General features: G+C 40.0%; 1 protein-coding gene across 7 annotated transcripts in view; it reads right to left on the minus strand.

Annotated features, from left to right (window-relative positions):
• The window catches only part of HERC1 (HECT and RLD domain containing E3 ubiquitin protein ligase family member 1), a 213,478-nt gene that overhangs the window by 17,282 nt on the left and 175,549 nt on the right, over nucleotides 1-20,647 (minus strand). For all 7 annotated transcript variants that reach the window (XM_068553272.1, XM_068553278.1, XM_068553309.1 and 4 more), the window contains exons 59-67: nucleotides 17,418-17,519; nucleotides 16,245-16,418; nucleotides 14,510-14,803; nucleotides 5,987-6,052; nucleotides 5,687-5,812; nucleotides 4,676-4,814; nucleotides 2,201-2,382; nucleotides 1,241-1,396; nucleotides 412-534 (exon numbers count right to left, since the gene is read on the minus strand). In XM_068553272.1, coding sequence (XP_068409373.1) covers nucleotides 412-534; nucleotides 1,241-1,396; nucleotides 2,201-2,382; nucleotides 4,676-4,814; nucleotides 5,687-5,812; nucleotides 5,987-6,052; nucleotides 14,510-14,803; nucleotides 16,245-16,418; nucleotides 17,418-17,519 — 1,362 coding nt within the window. The remainder of the gene's footprint in view (nucleotides 1-411; nucleotides 535-1,240; nucleotides 1,397-2,200; nucleotides 2,383-4,675; nucleotides 4,815-5,686; nucleotides 5,813-5,986; nucleotides 6,053-14,509; nucleotides 14,804-16,244; nucleotides 16,419-17,417; nucleotides 17,520-20,647) is intronic.

Consider the following 20,647-nt stretch of genomic DNA (forward strand, 5'->3'; position numbering starts at 1 on the left):
GTGGTAATAATAAGCTGAAATGGCAGTTACAAGCAGAGAGTTACAAAAGATTGTTCATGGTTCCCTCCATAAGACACCCTGGAGATATGTTTATACTTATTTCTTCTCTACATGGGAGGTAGTCCTACATTACTCAGCCCATGACAAAGACAGATGCTTGTCCTTGCAGAATTTTTATATCCAGTTTAGTAATTAATGCTTATTAACTACTTATTTTAATTAATTTATTTTAAATTACTTATTTAAGATAAGATCTGGAATGCTGGAAATTTAAGAATAAGCAAAACAAGCTTCTAAATTTCATTATGAATTACCAAAAATGTTAAAGGTAAGTTACTTCCAGCTAAAAAGAGGTACTGACATAGAAGAAAACCATGTTGTCTGAATCTCTAGATTAAAGCCAATACTGACCTGAGGTGAAGATTTTGCAGTGGAATTTCCTAAGCCTAGTTTTCCATAGTCCCCATCTCCAAAAGCCCACACCATGGAGCCATCTGCTGACACTGCCAAAGTATGGTTTAAGCCACAAGCCACCTGGAGAAATAACAGGGTGGTCAGTAAGGCAAATCACAATACCTAAAACACCCATTTCTGGGACCCTCTGTCTCGACTTCAGTGAAAAACTTGGCTATGTTTCCAAAAATTTTTATTGGTTTCAGGGCCTTACATATGTTAACCAAAATGTGTCATGAAGAAAAAAATTCCTAACGTCCACAAACAAAAAACCACCTTTTTCAAAGTAAAATCCTTCAAATATCTGTGGCTAACTCTGAATCAGAGAGCACAAAAGATAGGAAAAAGTACATATGATTAAAAAATACTCATTCACACCGGAAACAGTCTAAGGAATGATAAAAGATAAAAATAGTAAAAGATAAAAATATTTCATCTCATCTTCTTGTTAACAGAGAGTCTCAAAATGTACAGGTCAGGGACAATTATTACTTAAGAGCAGCAGCTACCAATGATGCTGCAGTTCAGCCATCTACTTCCAAGATACTGAAGAGGAGTTACTATACTGCTTAAAGCTTTCACATCAAGTGGTATTATGAAGAGGATTTTAAAATATTCACATCCTGAATTAAGACTTCCATTTGTTTATCAATTAGGCCAAACAAAATGTACATCAGGTTAAGTACAACTGGTGATTCTAGTTTTCCTGAAAGGACAATGTCTAAGTGCACATAGGGGAAACAAGAAACTATGATCATATAGAACGTATTATTGATTTATTCCATGCCTGTCCAATCTGATACCCCTCCAGTACAGTCACTCTCTCTGGAAGTTTTTTGTTAGAAGTGTTTCCAAGACCCAGACGACCGTAGTCACCATTCCCAAAGGTAAACAGTTTGCCATCTGATGTTACCACTGCTGAATGTTTGAAGCCACAAGACATCTACGAACAGAACAAACAAGAACAAAAATTTTAACAAGAGGGCATACTAAGAAAGAAATCAGTCCTTTTTGGTTATTAATACAGTAATAATCTTTAAGTAAACTTCACTGAAAACTCAGGATCTTAAAGACCAGTATGTCCTATCCACCCAAGTGGCCCTCCTGCTCCCCCAAGTCTGATCTACCTCAAAATTCTCAGGAAGACCAAGCTAAACAGCATACCTTGGAAGTGTTGCTACTCTTCAGCTACGCAGAGATGACCTAGACTATATGAGTTAATGAATAGGGAAATTCTTTGTAAACTCTAAGGTGCTATGTAACTTTACAATATTATTTTAGATCACAAATTGATTTTCCAGAAAATGTATATGAATTCAACCTTTGTAACGATAATGATAGGTTGAAAGCAAAGCTTTCCATTTATCACTATATCAAGAACTGTGGGGCAGGAGTTAAACCCCACTTCTTCCAAGGACCTGAAGCACCCTGCCCTGGGTCAACCAGCTAGCTCAAGAAAAAGGAGTCCATTCTAACACCAAAGCCCATTCAAACTCCTGAGACGCTCAAGAATGACTCCGAACCACCAAAAACACTGGATCTTTTATGATGGGATAATATATTTTTACTACTGTTTTTCATTACATAAACTTGAGAACTCAACACCTAGTATGTTTACATTCAAAGATAAACTTATCCAGGCGCAACTATGTCCCGCGTGCCACAACTAAAACCCGGCGCAGCCAAATAAATAAATAAATATTAAAAAAAAAAAAAAAAAGATAAACTTATCCACATTCTGCCTGACCTGCACCACTTCCTCTCCTTGTAAGGCCTCGATCTGCCTGGGCCGCCGCTGCCTGTCGCTGTTCCCATGGCCGAGTTTGCCATAATCACCATCTCCCCAGCTAAAGACCTCACCACTTTCAGTCAGGGCCATTGAGTGTCCATCAGAACCACAGGAAGTCACCAGCTGGGTCACCACAAAGCCTGGAACAGAGCAGAAACCCAACACGAGTCACTGAATGTTAAAAGTCCCCTCTTTACCTGAAGCTGCTACAGAGTAGTCTCACAGAATCAAAAAATACCACAACAGTACTTCAGAAATATAAACAATGTCTTTAATTTTAAATCAGATTTGCAGCCATAACCTAGAAAACTGGGAGCAGTCACATAAAATGATGATGACAAGGAAGAGGAGAAGGGTGATAAGAGCAGTTATAGTCACTAAAGATTATGTTCTAGCCACTCCTATAAATGCTTTACATGGATCGCTCATTTTCTATTTTCACACAGATCCTATGAGGCAGATATTATCATCACCACTTTTACAATTGGGGAAACTGAGTCACAAAGAGGTTTAGTAGCTTGTGCAAAGTCCCAGAGGCAGGATGTAATAGAACCGAACAGGAACCAAGCCCTCCCATCCCCAGTGTTGTGCTCTTCACACACAGATCTGAAGGAAGAGAACTTAGAGCTACTCAAGAATTTGTTCTGAACTCATGTTACTTGTATGCTTTTACTTAAAAAACTCAATTTGCTCTCTTTGTAGGCTTCAGAGTCAGTAAAAGTTAACCTTAGGAACAAGCCAGGGGTCCCTGCAGTGGTTTTTCCAGAGGTTTTCTTTCTCCAAGTCACAGAGAACTCTGATGGGGATGCCCTTTAAAGTCTTTAGTACATACGCACATTTCCGTATAAATTGATTTTTAATGTTAATGAAGCACATGCATGATTACTACTGCCCAGATCCTAGAGAAATAGAAATAAAAACAAAAATAAACAAATGGGACGTAATGAAACTTAAAAGCTTTTGCACAGCAAAGGAAACCATAAACAAGACCAAAAGACAACCCTCAGAATGGGAGAAAATATTTGCAAATGAAGCAACTGACAAAGGATTAATCTCCAAAATTTACAAGCAGCGCATGCAGCTCAATAACAAAAAAACAAACAATGCAATCCAAAAATGGGCAGAAGACCTAAATAGACATTTTTCCAAAGAAGATATACAGATTGCCAACAAACACATGAAAGAATGCTCAACATCATTAATCATTAGAGAAATGCAAATCAAAACTACAATGAGGTATCACCTCACATCGGTCAGAATGGCCATCATCAGAAAATCTGCAAACAATAAATGCTGCAGAGGGTGTGGAGAAAAGGGAACACTCTTGCACTGTTGGTGGGAATGTAAATTGATACAGCCACTATGGAGAACAGTATGGAGGTTCCTTAAAAAACTAAAAATAGAAGTACCATATGACCCAGCAGTCCCACTACTGCACATATACCCTGAGAAAACCATAATCCAAAAGGAGTCATGTACCACAATGTTCACTGCAGCTCTATTTACAATAGCCAGAACATGGAAGAAACCTATGTGTCCATCATCGGATGAATGGATAAAGAAGATGTGGCACACGTATACAATGGAATATTACTCAGCCATAAAAAGAAATGAAATGGAGGTATTTGTAATGAGGTGGATGGAGTTAGAGTCTGTCATACAGAGTGAAGTAAGTCAGAAAGAGAAAAACAAATACAGTACGCTAACACATATATATGGAATCTAAGGAAAAAAAAAAAAAAAAAGGTCATGAAGAACCTAGTGGTTAAGACGGGAATAAAGACACAGACCTACTAGAGAATGGACTTGAGGATATGGGGAGGGGGAAGGGTAAGCTGTGACAAAGTGAGAGAGTGGCATGGACATATATACACTACAAAACGTAAAATAGATAGCTAGTGGGAAGCAACCGCATAGCACAGGGAGATCAGCTTGGTGCTGTGTGACCACCTAGAGGGGTGGGACAGGGAGGGTGGGAGGGAGGGAGACGCAAGAGGGAAGAGATATGGGAACATATGTATATGTATAACTGATTCACTTTGTTATAAAGCAGAAACTAACACACCATTGTAAAGCAATTATACTCCAATAAAGATGTTAAAAAAAAAAATCTCTCCAAAAGAGAAACTTCTATATATTAAAAAAAAAAAGTTGACTAATTACAGTTTTGCAATTTTAAATAATTTGTTTACAATCTTCAGTGTGTATTAACACAGCAATTCTAGCATGGCTATGATAAGTAACTTGCAAAATAATACAGCTCAAAATATGGGAAATTAAGGTTGTACATGCCTAAATGAGAATCTAAATATAAGTGAAAACCCTACATGACTTTATCTAGCAAAGGTTTGAGATGAGTTCTAACATAATAAGCAAACATTCCTACAGATAGGCCATAGTTTCCGATCAGCTTTTAACTGAGGATAATTTTACCTTGTAAGGCTGAAATAACTGTCAGCACATGAAGGTCATCTGAATTTCCTTGTCCTAATCTGCCATAACTTCCTTCCCCACAAGCCAACACTGTGCCATTGGCCTGTATGACAAAGGTACAATTCTGACCACATATAACCTAGTATAAAAACACATAATTAAATATATTATCTTCTATTATATAGCTTTAACATGCAAACATTTAAAATGATTCCATGTATACCTAGGATACCTTTATCAGTTCTTTTATCCTTTCATTAAAGGGAAAGGGTGGACATAACAATGGGGTTCCTATAAGCCCTTGATTATTATAAAACCTCTTACTTAACCAAGAGATGTATGAGGCTCATCTGATTATTTAAGATACTTTAGAAACATGTTATCTACAGGGCTTTCAGCCAATTGTGCAGAGTTTAAATAATAACATTAACAACAAAACAGATAAAAGAAGAAAAAGGAGAGGCTGATGGGAAAATAGTAAAGACTGGCTGGAGGCCAGCAAGAAGCAGAAATTACAGGGGATATACACATGAAAGAATAGTGTATCCTGGGGCTTACTGAGGTAGAGAAGAATGGAAGAGAAAGCAGTGGCCTCAAGAAGGGTTTAGAAATATAGTACCATGATTATTAGAAGAGGGGAGGAGTGTCAATGAAATCTGGTTAAAGATCCCAGTAAGTTTATGGCCCCCAAAGAGAGAATTAATCATTACCAATATCTTAACTTCTATTAAGTATGTACTGGGCAGGCATAATGCATCATGATGTTAATTCATGATACGTGAAAACAAGAAAAATTTAGAAACTTATTAACAAAACCTAAGTCTGATAAAAACTCTAAAAATCTTTTATTTAGAAGCTATATAGAAGCTATATATCATGACTTTCTTTGGTGATTCCTCACAATAGACTATGCAATGGACAAACTTCATCCCACAGTAAGTTACTGACAGCAAGGGAATCAGAATTGTCAGTTCCCAAGTTTCTTCTCCATTTCTTTACCCTGCTAGTTACCTGTTGGGCCTGTGAGAATGAGGGAGCTGCTGCAGGTACCATTACATTTCTTCCAGCTTCTGCCAGCTGTCCATGCCTGCCAGCACCCCACAGGTAGACATCACATTTACCTCCCAGGTGCCAGTCCTAGAAAACCACAATCAAGTCAAAATTTGATTCATTAATTCATTCAAACAAGCATGTACTGGGTACTAAGTGTGTACCAGCCTCTATGGGGGACACCAGGGCACGAACACACAAGCATTTAGAACCAGAAGATTTACTAAGAACCACCATATAGTTATCTTTATCTTTACTGACCTCAGGTCTGGAAGTTGCCCAAGACATAATTTGTTCATCCATGCCATTAATCCATTTACTGTTATCCTGAAAGACAGGGCAAACATCAGGATCAATTTCGCTTAATCAAAATTTATGTTTTGTTTTTTTTTTTTAGGAGGCCTTAAAAATGATCAATTATTTTTAAATAGGAAAGGAGAAGCCCAAGATCACATGGTCAGTTACAAGCAGCGCGAAGACGAATGCAGCCCTCCCTTCTCCCAGGCCATTTTTTGAGAAAATCTTTTTGCGAATGATTTATCTGTTCTTAACTAACAACTGAGTCTTAAAGAATTTGGTAATATGAGAATTTAAGAAAAGTTAAACAATCATGCCAAACTTGATTTTTAATATTTCCCTTTACTATAAACACTTGCACTATCAACTATCACTAACATATTGGAGATTCAAAGCTAACCATTTCTGAGCACCCATAGGTACAAGGTCATCTGCAGGAGCCACCACCCCCGTGAACTCGTTGTATAGCTGTGGGCAGGTCATCTTTCTAGGCTTCAGCTTCCTCACCTACAAATGACATATTTGAGGCAAATGGGCCCAGAAGGATACTTCCTAATTAAAATATTCTATATTTAGATAATTTCCTTCAATTCATATGTCTGTTTTATACTGTATCTATATTTATATATTCAAGTGTTTGTTTATATAAATCTTAACTAGGTAAAGGGGTTGTCAGATCAAGTGCTGGCCTGCACTATCTACCCCGGCATATTATCTCCATCACAGTTTCTGTATCTAGACACTCTCAAATACAATCAGAAAGAAATGACAACTAAAATGTTCTCTTAAACATGACTGAAGTGCCAAATAGTTTAGAATCTATAATTGGAATAAATCTAAAAAGATGACCAGGAAAAAGATGCTAAAATATATTTATAAATATATATATATACTGGGGGACCTTCAAGATGGCAGAGGAGTAAGACGTGGAGATCACCTTCCTCCCCGCAAATACATCAAAAATACATCTATATGTGGAACAACTCCTACAGAACACCTACTGAACGCTGGCAGAAGACCTCAGACTTCCCAAAAGGCAAGAAACTCCCCACGTACCTGGGTACGGCAAAAGAAAAAAGAAAAAACAGAGACAAAAGAATAGGGGTGGGACCTGCAGCTCGGGGAGGGAGCTGTGAAGGAGGAAAAGTTTCCACACACTAGGAAGGCCCTTTACTAGCAGAGACGGGGGGTGGATGAGGGGGAAGCTTCAGGGCCACGGAGGAGAGCGCAGCAACAGGGTGCAGAAAGCAAAGTGGAGAGATTCCCGCACAGACGATCAGTGCCGACCAGCACTCACCAGCCTGAGAGGCTCATCTGCTCACCCACCAGGGCAGGTGGGGGCTGGGAGCTGAGGCTCGGGCTTCGGAGGTCAGACCCCAGGGAGAGGACTGGGGTTGGCTGCGTGAACACAGCCTGAAGGGGGCTAGTGTGCCACAGCTAGCCGGGAGGGAGTCCAGGAAAAAGTCTGGAGCTGCTGAAGAGGCAAGAGACCATTGTTTCAGGGTGCACGAGGAGAGGGGATTCCTTTCCTGTCTGCCCACAGAAGCACCGCCTAAACGAGCTCCAGAGATGGATGTGAGCCGCGGCTATCAGCTCGGACCCCAGAGACGGGCATGAACCACTAACGCTGCTGCTGCAGCCACCAAGAAGCCTGTGTGCAAGCACAGGTCACTATCCACACCTCCCATGCCGGGAACCTGGGCAGCCTGCCACTGCCAGGGCCCCGTGATCCAGGGACAACTTCCCTGGGAGAACACACGGCGTACTTCAGGCTGTTGCGATATCACGCTGGCCTCTGCCACCGCAGGCTCGCCCCACATTCCAATTATAACTACTGTACCGCTCCCTCCCCCCAGCCTGCATGAGGAAGAGCGGCCTAATCAGCCGCTGCTTTAACCCCCTCCTGTCTGGCTGGGAACAGATGCCCTCAGGCAACCTACACGCAGAGGCAGGGCCAAAACCAAAACTGAACCCCAGGAGCTGTGGGAACAAAGAGGAGAAAGGGAAATTTCTCCCAGCAGCCTCAGGAGCAGCGGATTAAATCTCCACAGTCAACTTGATGTACCCTGCATCTAGGTAATACCTGAATAGACAACAAATCATCCCAAAATTGAGGCAGTGGACTTTGGGAGCAACTGTAGACTTGGGGTTTGCGGTCTGCGACTGATTGGTTTCTGATTTTTATGTTTATCTCAGTATAGTTTTCAGTGCTTGTTATTATTGGTGGATTTGCTTATTGGTTTGGTTGCTCTCTTCTTTTTTTAATTATTATTTTTTTTTTATTTTAATAATTAAAAAAAAATATTATTATTATTTTTTCTTTTTCTCCCTTTGCTTTTGAGCCGTGTGGCTGACAGGGTCTTGGTGCTCTGGCCTGGTGTCAGGCCTGAGCCTCTGAGGTGGGAGAGCTGAGTTCAGGACACTGGACCACCAGAGATCTCCCGGCCCCACGTAATATCAATCAGCGAGAGCTCTCCCAGAGATCTCCAGCTCAACGCTAAGACCCAGCTCCACCCAACGGCCAGCAAGTTCCAGTGCTGGACTCCCCATGCCAAACAACTAGCAAGACATGAACACAACCCTACCCATTAGCAGAGAGGCTGACTAAAATCATACTGAGTTCACAGACAAACCAAAACACACCACCGGACGTGGCCCTGCCCAACAGAAAGACAAGATCCAGCCCCACACACCAGAACACAGGCACCAGGTCCCTCCACCAGGACGCCTGCACAACCCACTGAACCAACTTTAGCCACTGGGGGCAGACACCAAAAACAACGGGAAATACGACCCTGCAGCTGGCAAAAAGGAGACCCCAAACACAGTAAGTTAAACTAAAACAGAAGACAGAGAAAGATGCAGCAGATGAAGGAGCAAGGTAAAAACCCACCAGACCAAAGAAATGAAGAGGAAATAGGCAGTCTACCTGAAAAAGAATTCAGAGTAATGATAGTAAAGATGATCCCAAATCTTGGAAGTAGAATGGAGAAAATACAAGAAACGTTTAACAAGGAAGCCTAGAAGAACTGAACAGCAAACAAACAATGATGAACAACACAATAAATGAAACTAAAAATTCTCTAGAAGGAATCAATAGCAGAATAACTGAGGCAAAAGAACGTATAAGTGACCTGGAAGATAAAATAGTGGAAATAACTACCACAGAGCAGAATAAAGAAAAAAGAATGAAAAGAATTGAGGACAGCCTCAGAGACCTCTGGGACAACATTCAATGCACCAACATTTGAATTATACGGGTCCCAAAAGAAGAAGAGAAAAAGAAAGGGTCTGAGAAAATATCTGAACAGATTATAGTTGAAAACTTCCCCAACATGGGAAAGGAAATAGTCAATCAAATCCAGGAAGCGCAGTGAGTCCCATACAGGATAAATCCAAGGAGAAACATGCCAAGACACATATTAATCGAACCAACAAAAATTAAATTCAAAGAAAAAATATTAAAAGCAGCAAGGGAAAAGCAACAAATAACATACAAGGGAATACCCATAAGGTTAACAGCTGATCTTTCAGCAGAAACTCTGCAAGCCAGAAGGGAGTGGCAGGACATATTTAAAGTGAGGAAAGGGAAACACCTACAACCAAGATTCCTCTACCCAGCAAGGATCTCATTCAGATTTGACAGAGAAATTAAAACCGTTACAGAAGCAAAGGCTAAGAGAATTCAGCACCACCAAACCAGCTCTACAACAAATGCTAAAGGAACTTCTCTAGGCAGGAAACACAAGAGAAGGAAAAGACTTACAATAACAAACCCAAAACAATTAAGAAAATGGGAATAGGAACATACATATCAATAACTACCTTAAATGTAAATGGATTAAATGCTCCAACCAAAAGACACAGACTGGCTGAATGGATACAAAAACAAGAGCCGTATATATGCTGTCTACAAGAGACCCACTTCAGACCTAGGGACACATACAGACTGAAAGTGAGGGGATGGAAAAAGATACTCCATGCAAATGGAAATCAAATGAAAGCTGGAGTAGCAATTCTCATATCAGACAAAATAGACTTTAAAATACAGACTATTACAAGAGACAAAGAAGGACACTACATAATGATCAAGGGATCAATCCAAGAAGAAGATATAACAATTGTAAATATTTATGCACCCAATATAGGAGCAGCTCAATACATAAGGCAAATGCTAACAGCCATAAAAGGGGAAATCGAGTGTAACACAATAACAGTAGGGGACATTAACACCCCATTTCACCAATGGACAGATCATCCAAAATGAAAATAAATAAGGAAACACAAGCTTTAAATGACACATTAAACAAGATGGACTTATTTGATATTTATAGGACATTCCATGCAAAAACAACAGAATACTGTTCTTCTAAAGTGCGCATGGAACATTCTCCAGGGTAGATCATACCTTGGGTCACAAATCAAGCATTGGTAAATTGAAGGAAAAATGAAATCATATCAAGTGTCTTTTCCAACCACAACACTATGAGACTAGGTATCAATTACAGGAAAAAAACTGTAAAGAAATACAAGCACATGGAGGATAAACAATATGCTGCTAAATAACCAAGAGATAACTGAAGCAATCAAAGAGGAAATCAAAAAATACCTAGAAACAAATGACAATGAAAACACGACGGCCCAACACCTATGGGATGCAGCAAAAGCAGTTCTAAGAGGGAAGTTTACAGCAATACAATCCTACCTCAAGAAACAAGAAAAATCTCAAACAACCTAACCTATGTACACCTGATTCACTTTGTTATGAAGCAGAAACTAACACATGATTGTAAAGCAATTATACTCCAATAAGATGTTAAAAACAAACAAAAAAACCCAAAAAACCAAAAAACAAAAAAAAACCTAACCTTACACCTAAAGCAATTAGAGAAAGAAGGACAAAAAACCTGCCAAAGTTAGCAGAAGGAAAGAAATCATACAGATCAGATCAGAAATAAATGAAAAAGATATGAAGGAAATGATAGCAAAGATCAATAAAACTAAAAGCTGGTTCTTTGAGAAGATAAACAAAACTGACAAAACATTAGCCAGACTCATCAAGAAAAAAAGGGAGAAGACTCAAATCAATAGAATTAGAAATGAAAAAGGAGAAGTAACAACTTCTGCAAAAATACAAAGGACCATGAGAGATTACTATCAGCAACTACATGCCAATAAAATGGACAACCTGGAAGAAATGGACAAACTCTTAGAAAAGCACAACCTTCCGAGACTGAACCGGGAAGAAACAGAAAATATAAACAGACCAATCACAAGCGCTGAAATTGAAACTGTGATTAAAAATCTTCCAACAAACAAAAGCCCAGGACCAGATGGCTTCACAGGCGAATTCTATCAAACATTGAGAGAAGAGCTAACACCTACCCTTCTCAAACTCTTCCAAAATACAGCAGAGGGAGGAACGCTCCCGAACTCATTCTACAAGGCCACCATCACCCTGATACCAAAAAAAGACAAAGATGACACAAAAAAAGAAAACTATAGGCCAATATCACAGATGAACATAGATGCAAAAATCCTCAACAAACTACTAGCAAACAGAATCCAATAGCACGTTAAAAGGATCATACACCATGATCAAGTGGGGTTCATCCCAGGAATGCAAGGAGTCTTCAATATACGCAAATCAATGTGATACACCATAGTAACAAACTGAAGGATAAAAACCATATGATAATCTCAACAGATGCAGAAAAAGCTTTCGACAAAATTCAACACCCATTTATGATAAAAACTCTCCAGAAAGCAGGCATAGAGGGAACCTACCTCAACATAATAAAGGCCATATATGACAAACCCAAAGCCAACATCATTCTCAATGGTGAAAAACTGAAACCTTTCCTCTAAGATCAGGAACAAGACAAGGTTGCCCACTCTCACCACTATTATTCAACATAGTTTTGGAAGTTTTAGCCACAGCAATCAGAGAAGAAAAAGAAATAAAAGGAATTCAAATAGGAAGAGAAGAAGTAAAACTGTCACTGTTTGCAGATGACATGATACTATACATAGAGGATCCTACAGATGCGACCAGAAAACTACCAGCGCTAATCAATGAATTTGGTAAAGTAGCAGGATACAAAAGTAATGCACAGAAATCTCTTGCATTCCTATACACTAATGATGAAAAATCTGAAAGAGAAATTAAGGAAACACTCCCATTTACCACTGCAACAAAAAGAATAAAATACCTAGGAATAAACCTACCTAAGGAGAAAAAAGACCTGTATGCAGAAAACTATAAGACACTGATGAAAGAAATTAAAGATGATACAAACTGATGGAGAGATATACCATGTTCTTGGATTGGAAGAATGAACATTGTGAAAATGACTATACTACCCAAAGCAATCTACAGATTCAATGCAATCCCTATCAAACTACCAACGGCATTTTTCACAGAACTAGAACAAAAAATTTCACAATTTGTATGGAAACACGAAAGACCCCAAATAGCCATAGCAATCTTGAGAAAGAAAAACAGAGCTAAAATCAGGCTCCCTGACTTCAGACTATACTACAAAGCTACAGTAATCAAGACAGTATGGTACTGGCACAAAAACAGAAATATAGATCAATGGAACAGGAAAGAAAGCCCAGAGATAAACCCAGGCACATATGGTCACCTTGTCTTTGATAAAGGAGGCAAGAATATACAACAGAGAAAAAACAGCCTCTTCAATAAGTGGTGCTGGGAAAACTGGACAGCTACATGTAAAAGAATGAAATTAGAACACTCCTTAACACCATACACAAAAATAAACTCAAAATGGATTAAAGACCTAAATGTAAGACCAGACACTATAAAACTATTAAGAGGAAAACACAGGTAAAACACTGCATGACATAAATCACAGCAAGATCCTTTTTGACCCACCTCCTAGAGAAATGGAAATCAAAACACAAATAAACAAATGGGACCTAATGAAACTTCAAAGCTTTTGCACAGCAAAGGAAACCATAAACAAGATGAAAAGACAACCCTCAAAATGGGAGACAATATTTGCAAATGAAGCAACTGACAAAGGATTAATCTCCAAAATTTACAAGCAGCTCGTGCAACTCAGTATGAAAAAATCAATCAACCCAATCCAAAAATGGGCAGAAGACCTAAATAGACATTTCTCCAAAGAAGATATACAGATTGCCAACAAACACATGAAAGGATGCACAACATAACTAATCATCAGAGAAATGCAAATCAAAACTACAATGAGGTACCACCTCACACTGGTCAGAATGGCCATCATCAAAAATCTACAAACAATAAATGCTGGAGAGGGTGTGGAGAAAAGGGAACACTCTTGCACTGTTGGTGGGAATGTAAATTGATACAGCCACTATGGAGAACAGTATGGAGGTTCCTTAAAAAACTAAAAATAGAAGTACCATATGACCCAGCAGTCCCACTACTGCACATATACCCTGAGAAAACCATAATCCAAAAGGAGTCATGTACCACAATGTTCACTGCAGCTCCATTTACAATAGCCAGGACATGGAAGCAACCTAAGTGTCCACTGACAGATGAATGGATAAAGAAGATGTGGCACATATATACAGTGGAATATTACTCAGCCATAAAAAGAAACAAAACTGAGTTATTTGTAGTGAGGTGGATGGACCTAGAGTCTGTCATACAGAGTGAAATAAGTCAGAAAGAGAAAAACAAATACAGTATGCTAACACATATATATGGAATCTAAAAAAAAAAAAAAAAAAAGTTCTGACAAACCTAGGGGCAGGATAGGAATAAAGATGCAGACGTAGAGAATGGACTTCAGGACACAGGGAGGGGGAAGGGTAAGCTGGGACGAAGTAAGAGAGTAGCACTGACATACATACACTACAAAATGTAAAATAGATAGCTAGTGGGAAGCAGCTGCATTGCACAGGGAGATCAGCTCGGTGCTTTGTGACCACCTAGAGGGGTGGGATAGGGAGGGTGGGAGGGATATGCAAGAGGGAGGTGATATGGGGACATATGTATACATACAGCTGATTTACTTTGTTATACAGCAGAAACTAACACAACATTGTAAAGCAATTATACTCCAATAAAGATGTTAAAAAAATACAATAAAATAAAATGAAGGTACCTTTTACAATGTTATTGTAAAGAGAAGAAATATAGATAAGTTCTAACAGAGGAAAAAAAAATATATATATATATGCACACACACTAACAAGGTACCTATAGACAAGAAAATGAGAAAATATGTGACTATGTCATTGAAAACCAGCACGTTTATAAGAGCTCCACAATTCTCATAATCAATCCCTGTCACCAAAGAAGACTTCCATCAGATTTAAAGTGAGTATCTGAAAGCAAAATATTTTAAGTTTATCTAAGGGTGTGCTTCTTGCTCTATTCAAGCTAGCAAATACTTATTGAGGGTCTGCTACTTACTAAACATCCATAATACAATCTCAGTTACATACAACAGTAGCTCATACTACACTTACCATTAGGAGTACAAGTTCATCCTCTGGAACAGGCTCTAGATCGGGAACAGTAAAAGATTCTGGAAACTGTGCTCCATTGGTCAGGGCTTCAGCAGCTTTTATGGTGGTTGAGAAACATTCTAACCAGGCCCACTCATTTGGATTCCACGATGCAGGGTCAGGGAGGCAGTTCTGGTGGTGTGGTGGCACTGGAGGATCACACAGCAGCTGATCCAGATGAAGTCCCACAGCAAGGGAAGCCAGACATTGCATATAGGGGCTGTGAACAAGCTGGTCACCACAAACCACATGAGGCTAAGAGAAAATGCAAGGATATTATGCTGAAGAGCCTCTGCCAAATAATATAAATTAGCCTCCTGCATTCTGAAAGCCTGTAGTCATATTTTACCTTTACTGTTTTTTTTAAGCTTTTTACTTTGAAATAATTTTAGATACATAGAGAGTTGCAGAGATAGTACAGAGAATTCCTATAAACCCTTCACCCAACCTTCTGTAATGTTCACATCTTATATAACCATGGTGCAATAATCACAGCTAAGAAAGTAACATTGGTTACAATAATAACTAAACCACAGAACTTTATAGGGTTTCCCACTAATGCTCCTTCTCTTTTCTTTTCTTTTTTAAAAATATTTATTTATTTATTGGCTGTGTCGGGACTTAGTTGCAGTGCGCGGGCTCTAGAGGGACCAGACTTAGTTGCCCCTCGGCATGTGGAATCTTAGTTCCCCAAACAGGGATCGAACCCGCGTCCCCTGCACTGGAAGGCGAATTCTTAACCACTGGACCACCAGGGAAGTACCTAATGCTCCTCTTCTGCTCCAAGATTCAACCCAGGACACCACACTGCATTTAGCATATTTTCATTACAGTTTTTCTTGAATTAAAAAAAAAAAGGCAGATAACTGAACCATGGAGACCTGCTCCCTCTCACATTTCCTCCTTTACCAAAAGAACCCTGGTAGCCATCAAAGACAGCCTTCTTCCCTGGCCCTCCCTAGATGTACCAGAGCAACTCTGTGAGAGACTGAGTGACTCAGAAAAGAAAACCTGGGCAAACCTCAGTGAAATTAACTGGGTGTGGTAACAACTGATTAGATTAACATAGCATGGCAAAAAAAAAAAAGGAAAAAGGAAAAACCCCATAAGAGCTCTGCCTAGGAGCAGCATACTGTGACTACTGAGGGCTGGAAGACAGGCTATACAACAGGATCATGGCCTGGGCAACAAGTCCAAATTCCATAATTTCCCATTCTAGTATTTAATGACCCTACTTAATTCAACCTTACCTCTTCTACTAAACTTTCCACACGGATTCACCTGATAAAGTGGACAGGATGTTCACTCTGACGCCCATATCCATTCCCCCTCCCAACTGTGCGATGGCAAAGCCACACAAAAATAGATATATGGGTCAGAAAAGGGAAGATGATATACTCTGAGGTACAGGGATTTAAAGTTTTGGAATGAATAAATAATCTGAAATGAATAATAGAAACACTATACAAATTTGAGGGTTATTTAAAAATTTTACTCCCACTAAAATAAAGTAAAAGCAGGCTTAGGATTACTAAACAACTGTTTTAGACATGAATTGTCTTCATTTGATTCCACCCAAACAGCCCCACTTATTTTACTCAGACCTCATACTCTTAAGGGATAAATTCAAAGCTATAATTCCAATTCCAAAGCACCAGTCATCTGTAGATCTGCAAGTACGAGTGTAATCAGTTACCTTTTCATAGGCATACTGCTCCTGAAGCATCACGGGCAGCCGCTCCAGAAATGCTCTCATGCAGGGAGCCATGTTTAATCCCAGAACACCCTGTTGTTTCAGTGCTGTCCTACAGGTTGCTAAAACATGATTGGCAGCAGCCCATTCTGCTGTACAATTCACGACCAAAACATCCTGATGAAAAATAAACCATGCCACATGATATTTGTTTAAATAAAAGAGAGACATTCCATCACCATTCATATATGAGAAATTCCTTCTAGTAATACATTAAACACTTTTGCTTTTTGGACATTTTATGCTATACTTTTAATGCCTATGAACTTCAAAACATCCTAAATTTTGTCTAAGGTAAAAACAAGTGAATAACTGTAAAATTTGTGAACTACCTTGCATTAGCTGATTCTTCTTAAAGAGACTTAATTATTTGCTATCTCATAGGACTTGTAGGGCAAGGTATCTAGTATATTTTAAAAGTCTGACATGACCACAAGGATACTAGAGGAAGTAGTACTCTGCTGAGGGACACACATCTACAAGAGAAGCAGCACTGCTCTGTGGCTCTACGGTTTATTCTATGCAGGCTACTACTGCCTATGGTCTGAGTCTATATTTTACTTCTAGTAGGACTGTTCATGCAGGTTTTCAGCTCTATTTTAATATTACCACATATTAACTACATAAATGTAAACCAAAGCAGCACATTGGCACTATTCATTAAGGGTATGAAAAGCAATATTGTAAGAGATAATGTCATATCATAGAATTATTTCACAGTAGAGGGCTAGTAGTTTTTAGTAGAACATTAAATTTGAAAGCCAAGATATATTCTGTATAGTTGAGTTAAAGGTCTTTGAGGTAGTCCTTCTTTTCAGGGAAAATTCTTTAGGTAATTTAGTGCTGTCTCAAAAATCATGGCAGAAAGTAATAAATTCTCTTTATAACTTCCAGTGGAAAGTCATTCAATAATTAAGCATTTTTCCCAAAGTATAGGGTATAGGAGAGTACCAGGTTCTAGTTTTCCTTCTGCCACTAAATAGGTGCATTATCTTGGGCAAGTAATAATCCCTCTGGATATCATTTTTCGCCTCGGTAAAGTGGGATGCTTGGACTACGATTTTTAAGATACCTTACAGGCTAACAACTTACAACTTGATATGGTTGTAAAATTACCTTTGATCTATTTGAGCAAGCAGCTACCCCAACATCTGGAATCCATACTGTGGTCTGAATAGCTCCAGAGCCAATCACAACAGTTTGCAAGACAGAGCCATCCTAAAATGAGATGTATTTATCAATACACACTACTTAACTAGTTAGCCATTATTTACATTTTAAATTTATACTTCGTGTTCACAAAAACTTATTGTGAAACCTACACTTTGGCTAAATTTGGCAATGCCCAACTGCATACTACTATCCGATTTTCTAGAGCCTTTTCTAAATGATTTTAAAAATACATCATTAAGAAAAACTGAAGGGCAGGGGCGCCTTCAAGATGGCAGAGGAGTAAGACATGGAGATCACCTTCCTCCCTGCAAATACATCAAAAATACATCTACATGTGGAACTACTCCTACAGAACACCTACTGAATGCTGGCAGAAGACCTCAGACTTCCCAAAACGCAAGAAACTCCCCACGTGCCTGGGTAGGGCAAAAGAAAAAAGGAAAAACAGAGACAAAAGAATAGGGATGGACAGGACCTGCACCTCGGGGAGGGAGCTGTGAAGGAGGAAAGGTTTCCACACACTAGGAAGCCCCTTCACTGGCGGAGACGGGATGGGCGGGGGGAAGCTTCGGAGCCACGGAGAAGAGCACAGCAACAGGGTGCAGAAAGCAAAGTGGAGAGACTCCAGCACAGAGGATCAGTGTCAACCAGCACTCACCAGCCTGAACGGCTCATCTGCTCACCTACCAGAGCAAGTGGGGGCTGGGAGCTGAGGCTCGGGCTTCGGAGGTCAGACCCCAGGGAGAGGACTGGGGTTGGCTGCGTGAACACAGCCTGAAGGGGGCTAGTGCGTCACAGCTACCTGGGAAGGAGTCCAGGGAAAAGCCTGGACCTGTCTAAGAGGCAAGAGACCATTGTTTCGGGTGTGCAAGGAGAAGGGATTCAGAGCACTGCCTAGATGAGCTCCAGAGACGGGCGCAAGCCGCCGCTATCAGCACGGACACCAGGCACGGGTGTGAGACGCTAAGGCTGCTGCTGCAGCCACCAAGAAGCCTGTGGGCAAGCACAGGTCACTATCCACACCTCCCCACCCGGGAGCCTGTGCAGCCTGCCACTGCCAGGGTCCCGTGATACAGGGACAACTTCCCCAGGAGAACACACATTGTGCCTCAGCCTGTTGCAACGTCACACCGGCCTCTGCCACAGCAGGCAGCATTCCGTACTCCTCCCTCCCCCGGGCCTGAGTGAGCCAGAGCCCCCTAATCAGCCGCTCCTTTAACCCCATCCTGTCTGGGCGGGGAACAGACGCCCTCAGGCGACCTACACGCAGAGGCGGGGTCAATTCCAAAGCTGAACCCTGGGAGCTGTGGGAACAAAGAGGAGAAAGGGAAATCTCTCCCAGCAGCCTCAGGAGCAGCGGATTAAATCTCCACAATCAACTTGATGTACCTTGCATCTGTGGAATACCTGAATAAACAACGAATCATCCCAAAATTGAGGCGGTGCACTTTGGGAGCAACTGTAGACTTGGGGTTTGCTTTCTGCATCTAATTTGTTTCCGGTTTTATGTTTATTTTACTTTAGTATTTAGAACTTATTATCATTGGTAGATTTGTTTACTGATTTGGTTGCTCTCTTCCTTATGTATATATATAATTTTTTTTCCTTTTTCTTTTTGTGAGTGTGTATGCGTATGCTTCTTAGTGTAATTTTCTCTGCATAGCTTTGCTTTTGCCATTTGTCATGGGGTACTGACTGACTGTTTTTTGTGGGTTTTTTTAGTATAGTTTTTAGCGATTGTTATCATTGGTGAATTTCTTTTTTGGTTTGGTAGTTCTTTCTTTCTATTTTTTTTATTACTTTTTTATTTTTAATAATTTTTTTCTATTTTAATAACTTTATTTTATTTATTTATTTTTTCTTTCTTTCTTTCTTTTTTTTTTTCTCCCTTTTCTTCTCAGCCGTGTGGCTGACAGGGTCTTGGTGCTCCGGCCTGGTGTCAGGCCTGACACTCTCAGGTGGGACAGCTGAGTTCAGGACATTGGACCACCAGAGACCTCCCAGCCCCATGTAATATCAAATGGTGAAACCTCCCCCAGAGATCTCCATCTTAACGCTAAGACCCAGCTCCACTCAACGACCAGCAAGCTCCAGTGCTGGACACCCCATGCCAAACAACTAGCAAGACAGGAACACAACCCCACCCATTAGCAGTGATGCTGCTTAAAATCATACTAAGTTCACAGACACCCCAAAGCACAACACTGGACATGGTCCTGCCCACCAGAAGATAAGATCCAGCCCCACCCACCAGGCACCAGTCCCCTCCAACAGGAAGCCTACACAACCCACTGAACCAACCCTACCCACTGGAGGAAGACACCAAAAAACAATGGGAAATACAAACCTGCAGCCTGCGAAAAGGAGACTCCAAACACAGTAAGTTAAGCAAAATGAGCAGACAGAGAAATATGCAGCAGATGAAAGAGCAAGGTAAAAACCCACCAGACCAAAGAAATGAAGAGAAAATAGGCAGTCTACCTGAAAAAGAATTCGGAGTAATGATAGTAAAGATGACCCCAAATCTTGCAAACAGAATGGAGAAAATACAAGAAACGTTTAACAAGAACCTAGAAGGACTAAAGAGCAAACAAACAATGATGAACAACACAGTAAATGAAATTAAAAATTCTCTAGAAGGAATCAATAGTAGAATAACTGAGGCAGAAGAACGGATAAGTGACCTGCAAGATAAAATAGTGGAAATAACTACCGCAGAGCAGAATACAGAAAAAAGAATGAAAAGAATTGAGGACAGCCTCAGAGACCTCTGGGACAACATTCAATGCACCAACATTCGAATTCTAGGGGTCCCAGAAGAAGAAGAGACAAAAAAATGGACTGAAAAAATATTTGAAGAGATTATAGTTGAAAACGTCCCTAATATGAGGAAGGAAATAGTCAATCGAGACCAGGAAGTGCAGAGAGTCCCATACAGGAAAAATCCAAGGAGAAACATGCCAAGACACATATTAATCAAACTATCAAAAATTAAATTCAAAGAAAAAATATTAAAAGCAGCAAGGGAAAAGCAACAAATAACATACAAGGGAATACCCATAAGGTTAACAGCTGATCTTTCAGCAGAAACTCTGCAAGCCAGAAGGGAGTGGCAGGACATATTTAAAGTGAGGAAAGGGAAACACCTACAGCCAAGATTACTCTACCCAGCA

This window comes from Eschrichtius robustus, chromosome 1, assembly GCF_028021215.1.
Source record: "Eschrichtius robustus isolate mEscRob2 chromosome 1, mEscRob2.pri, whole genome shotgun sequence".
Taxonomy (NCBI): Eukaryota; Metazoa; Chordata; class Mammalia; order Artiodactyla; family Eschrichtiidae; genus Eschrichtius; species Eschrichtius robustus.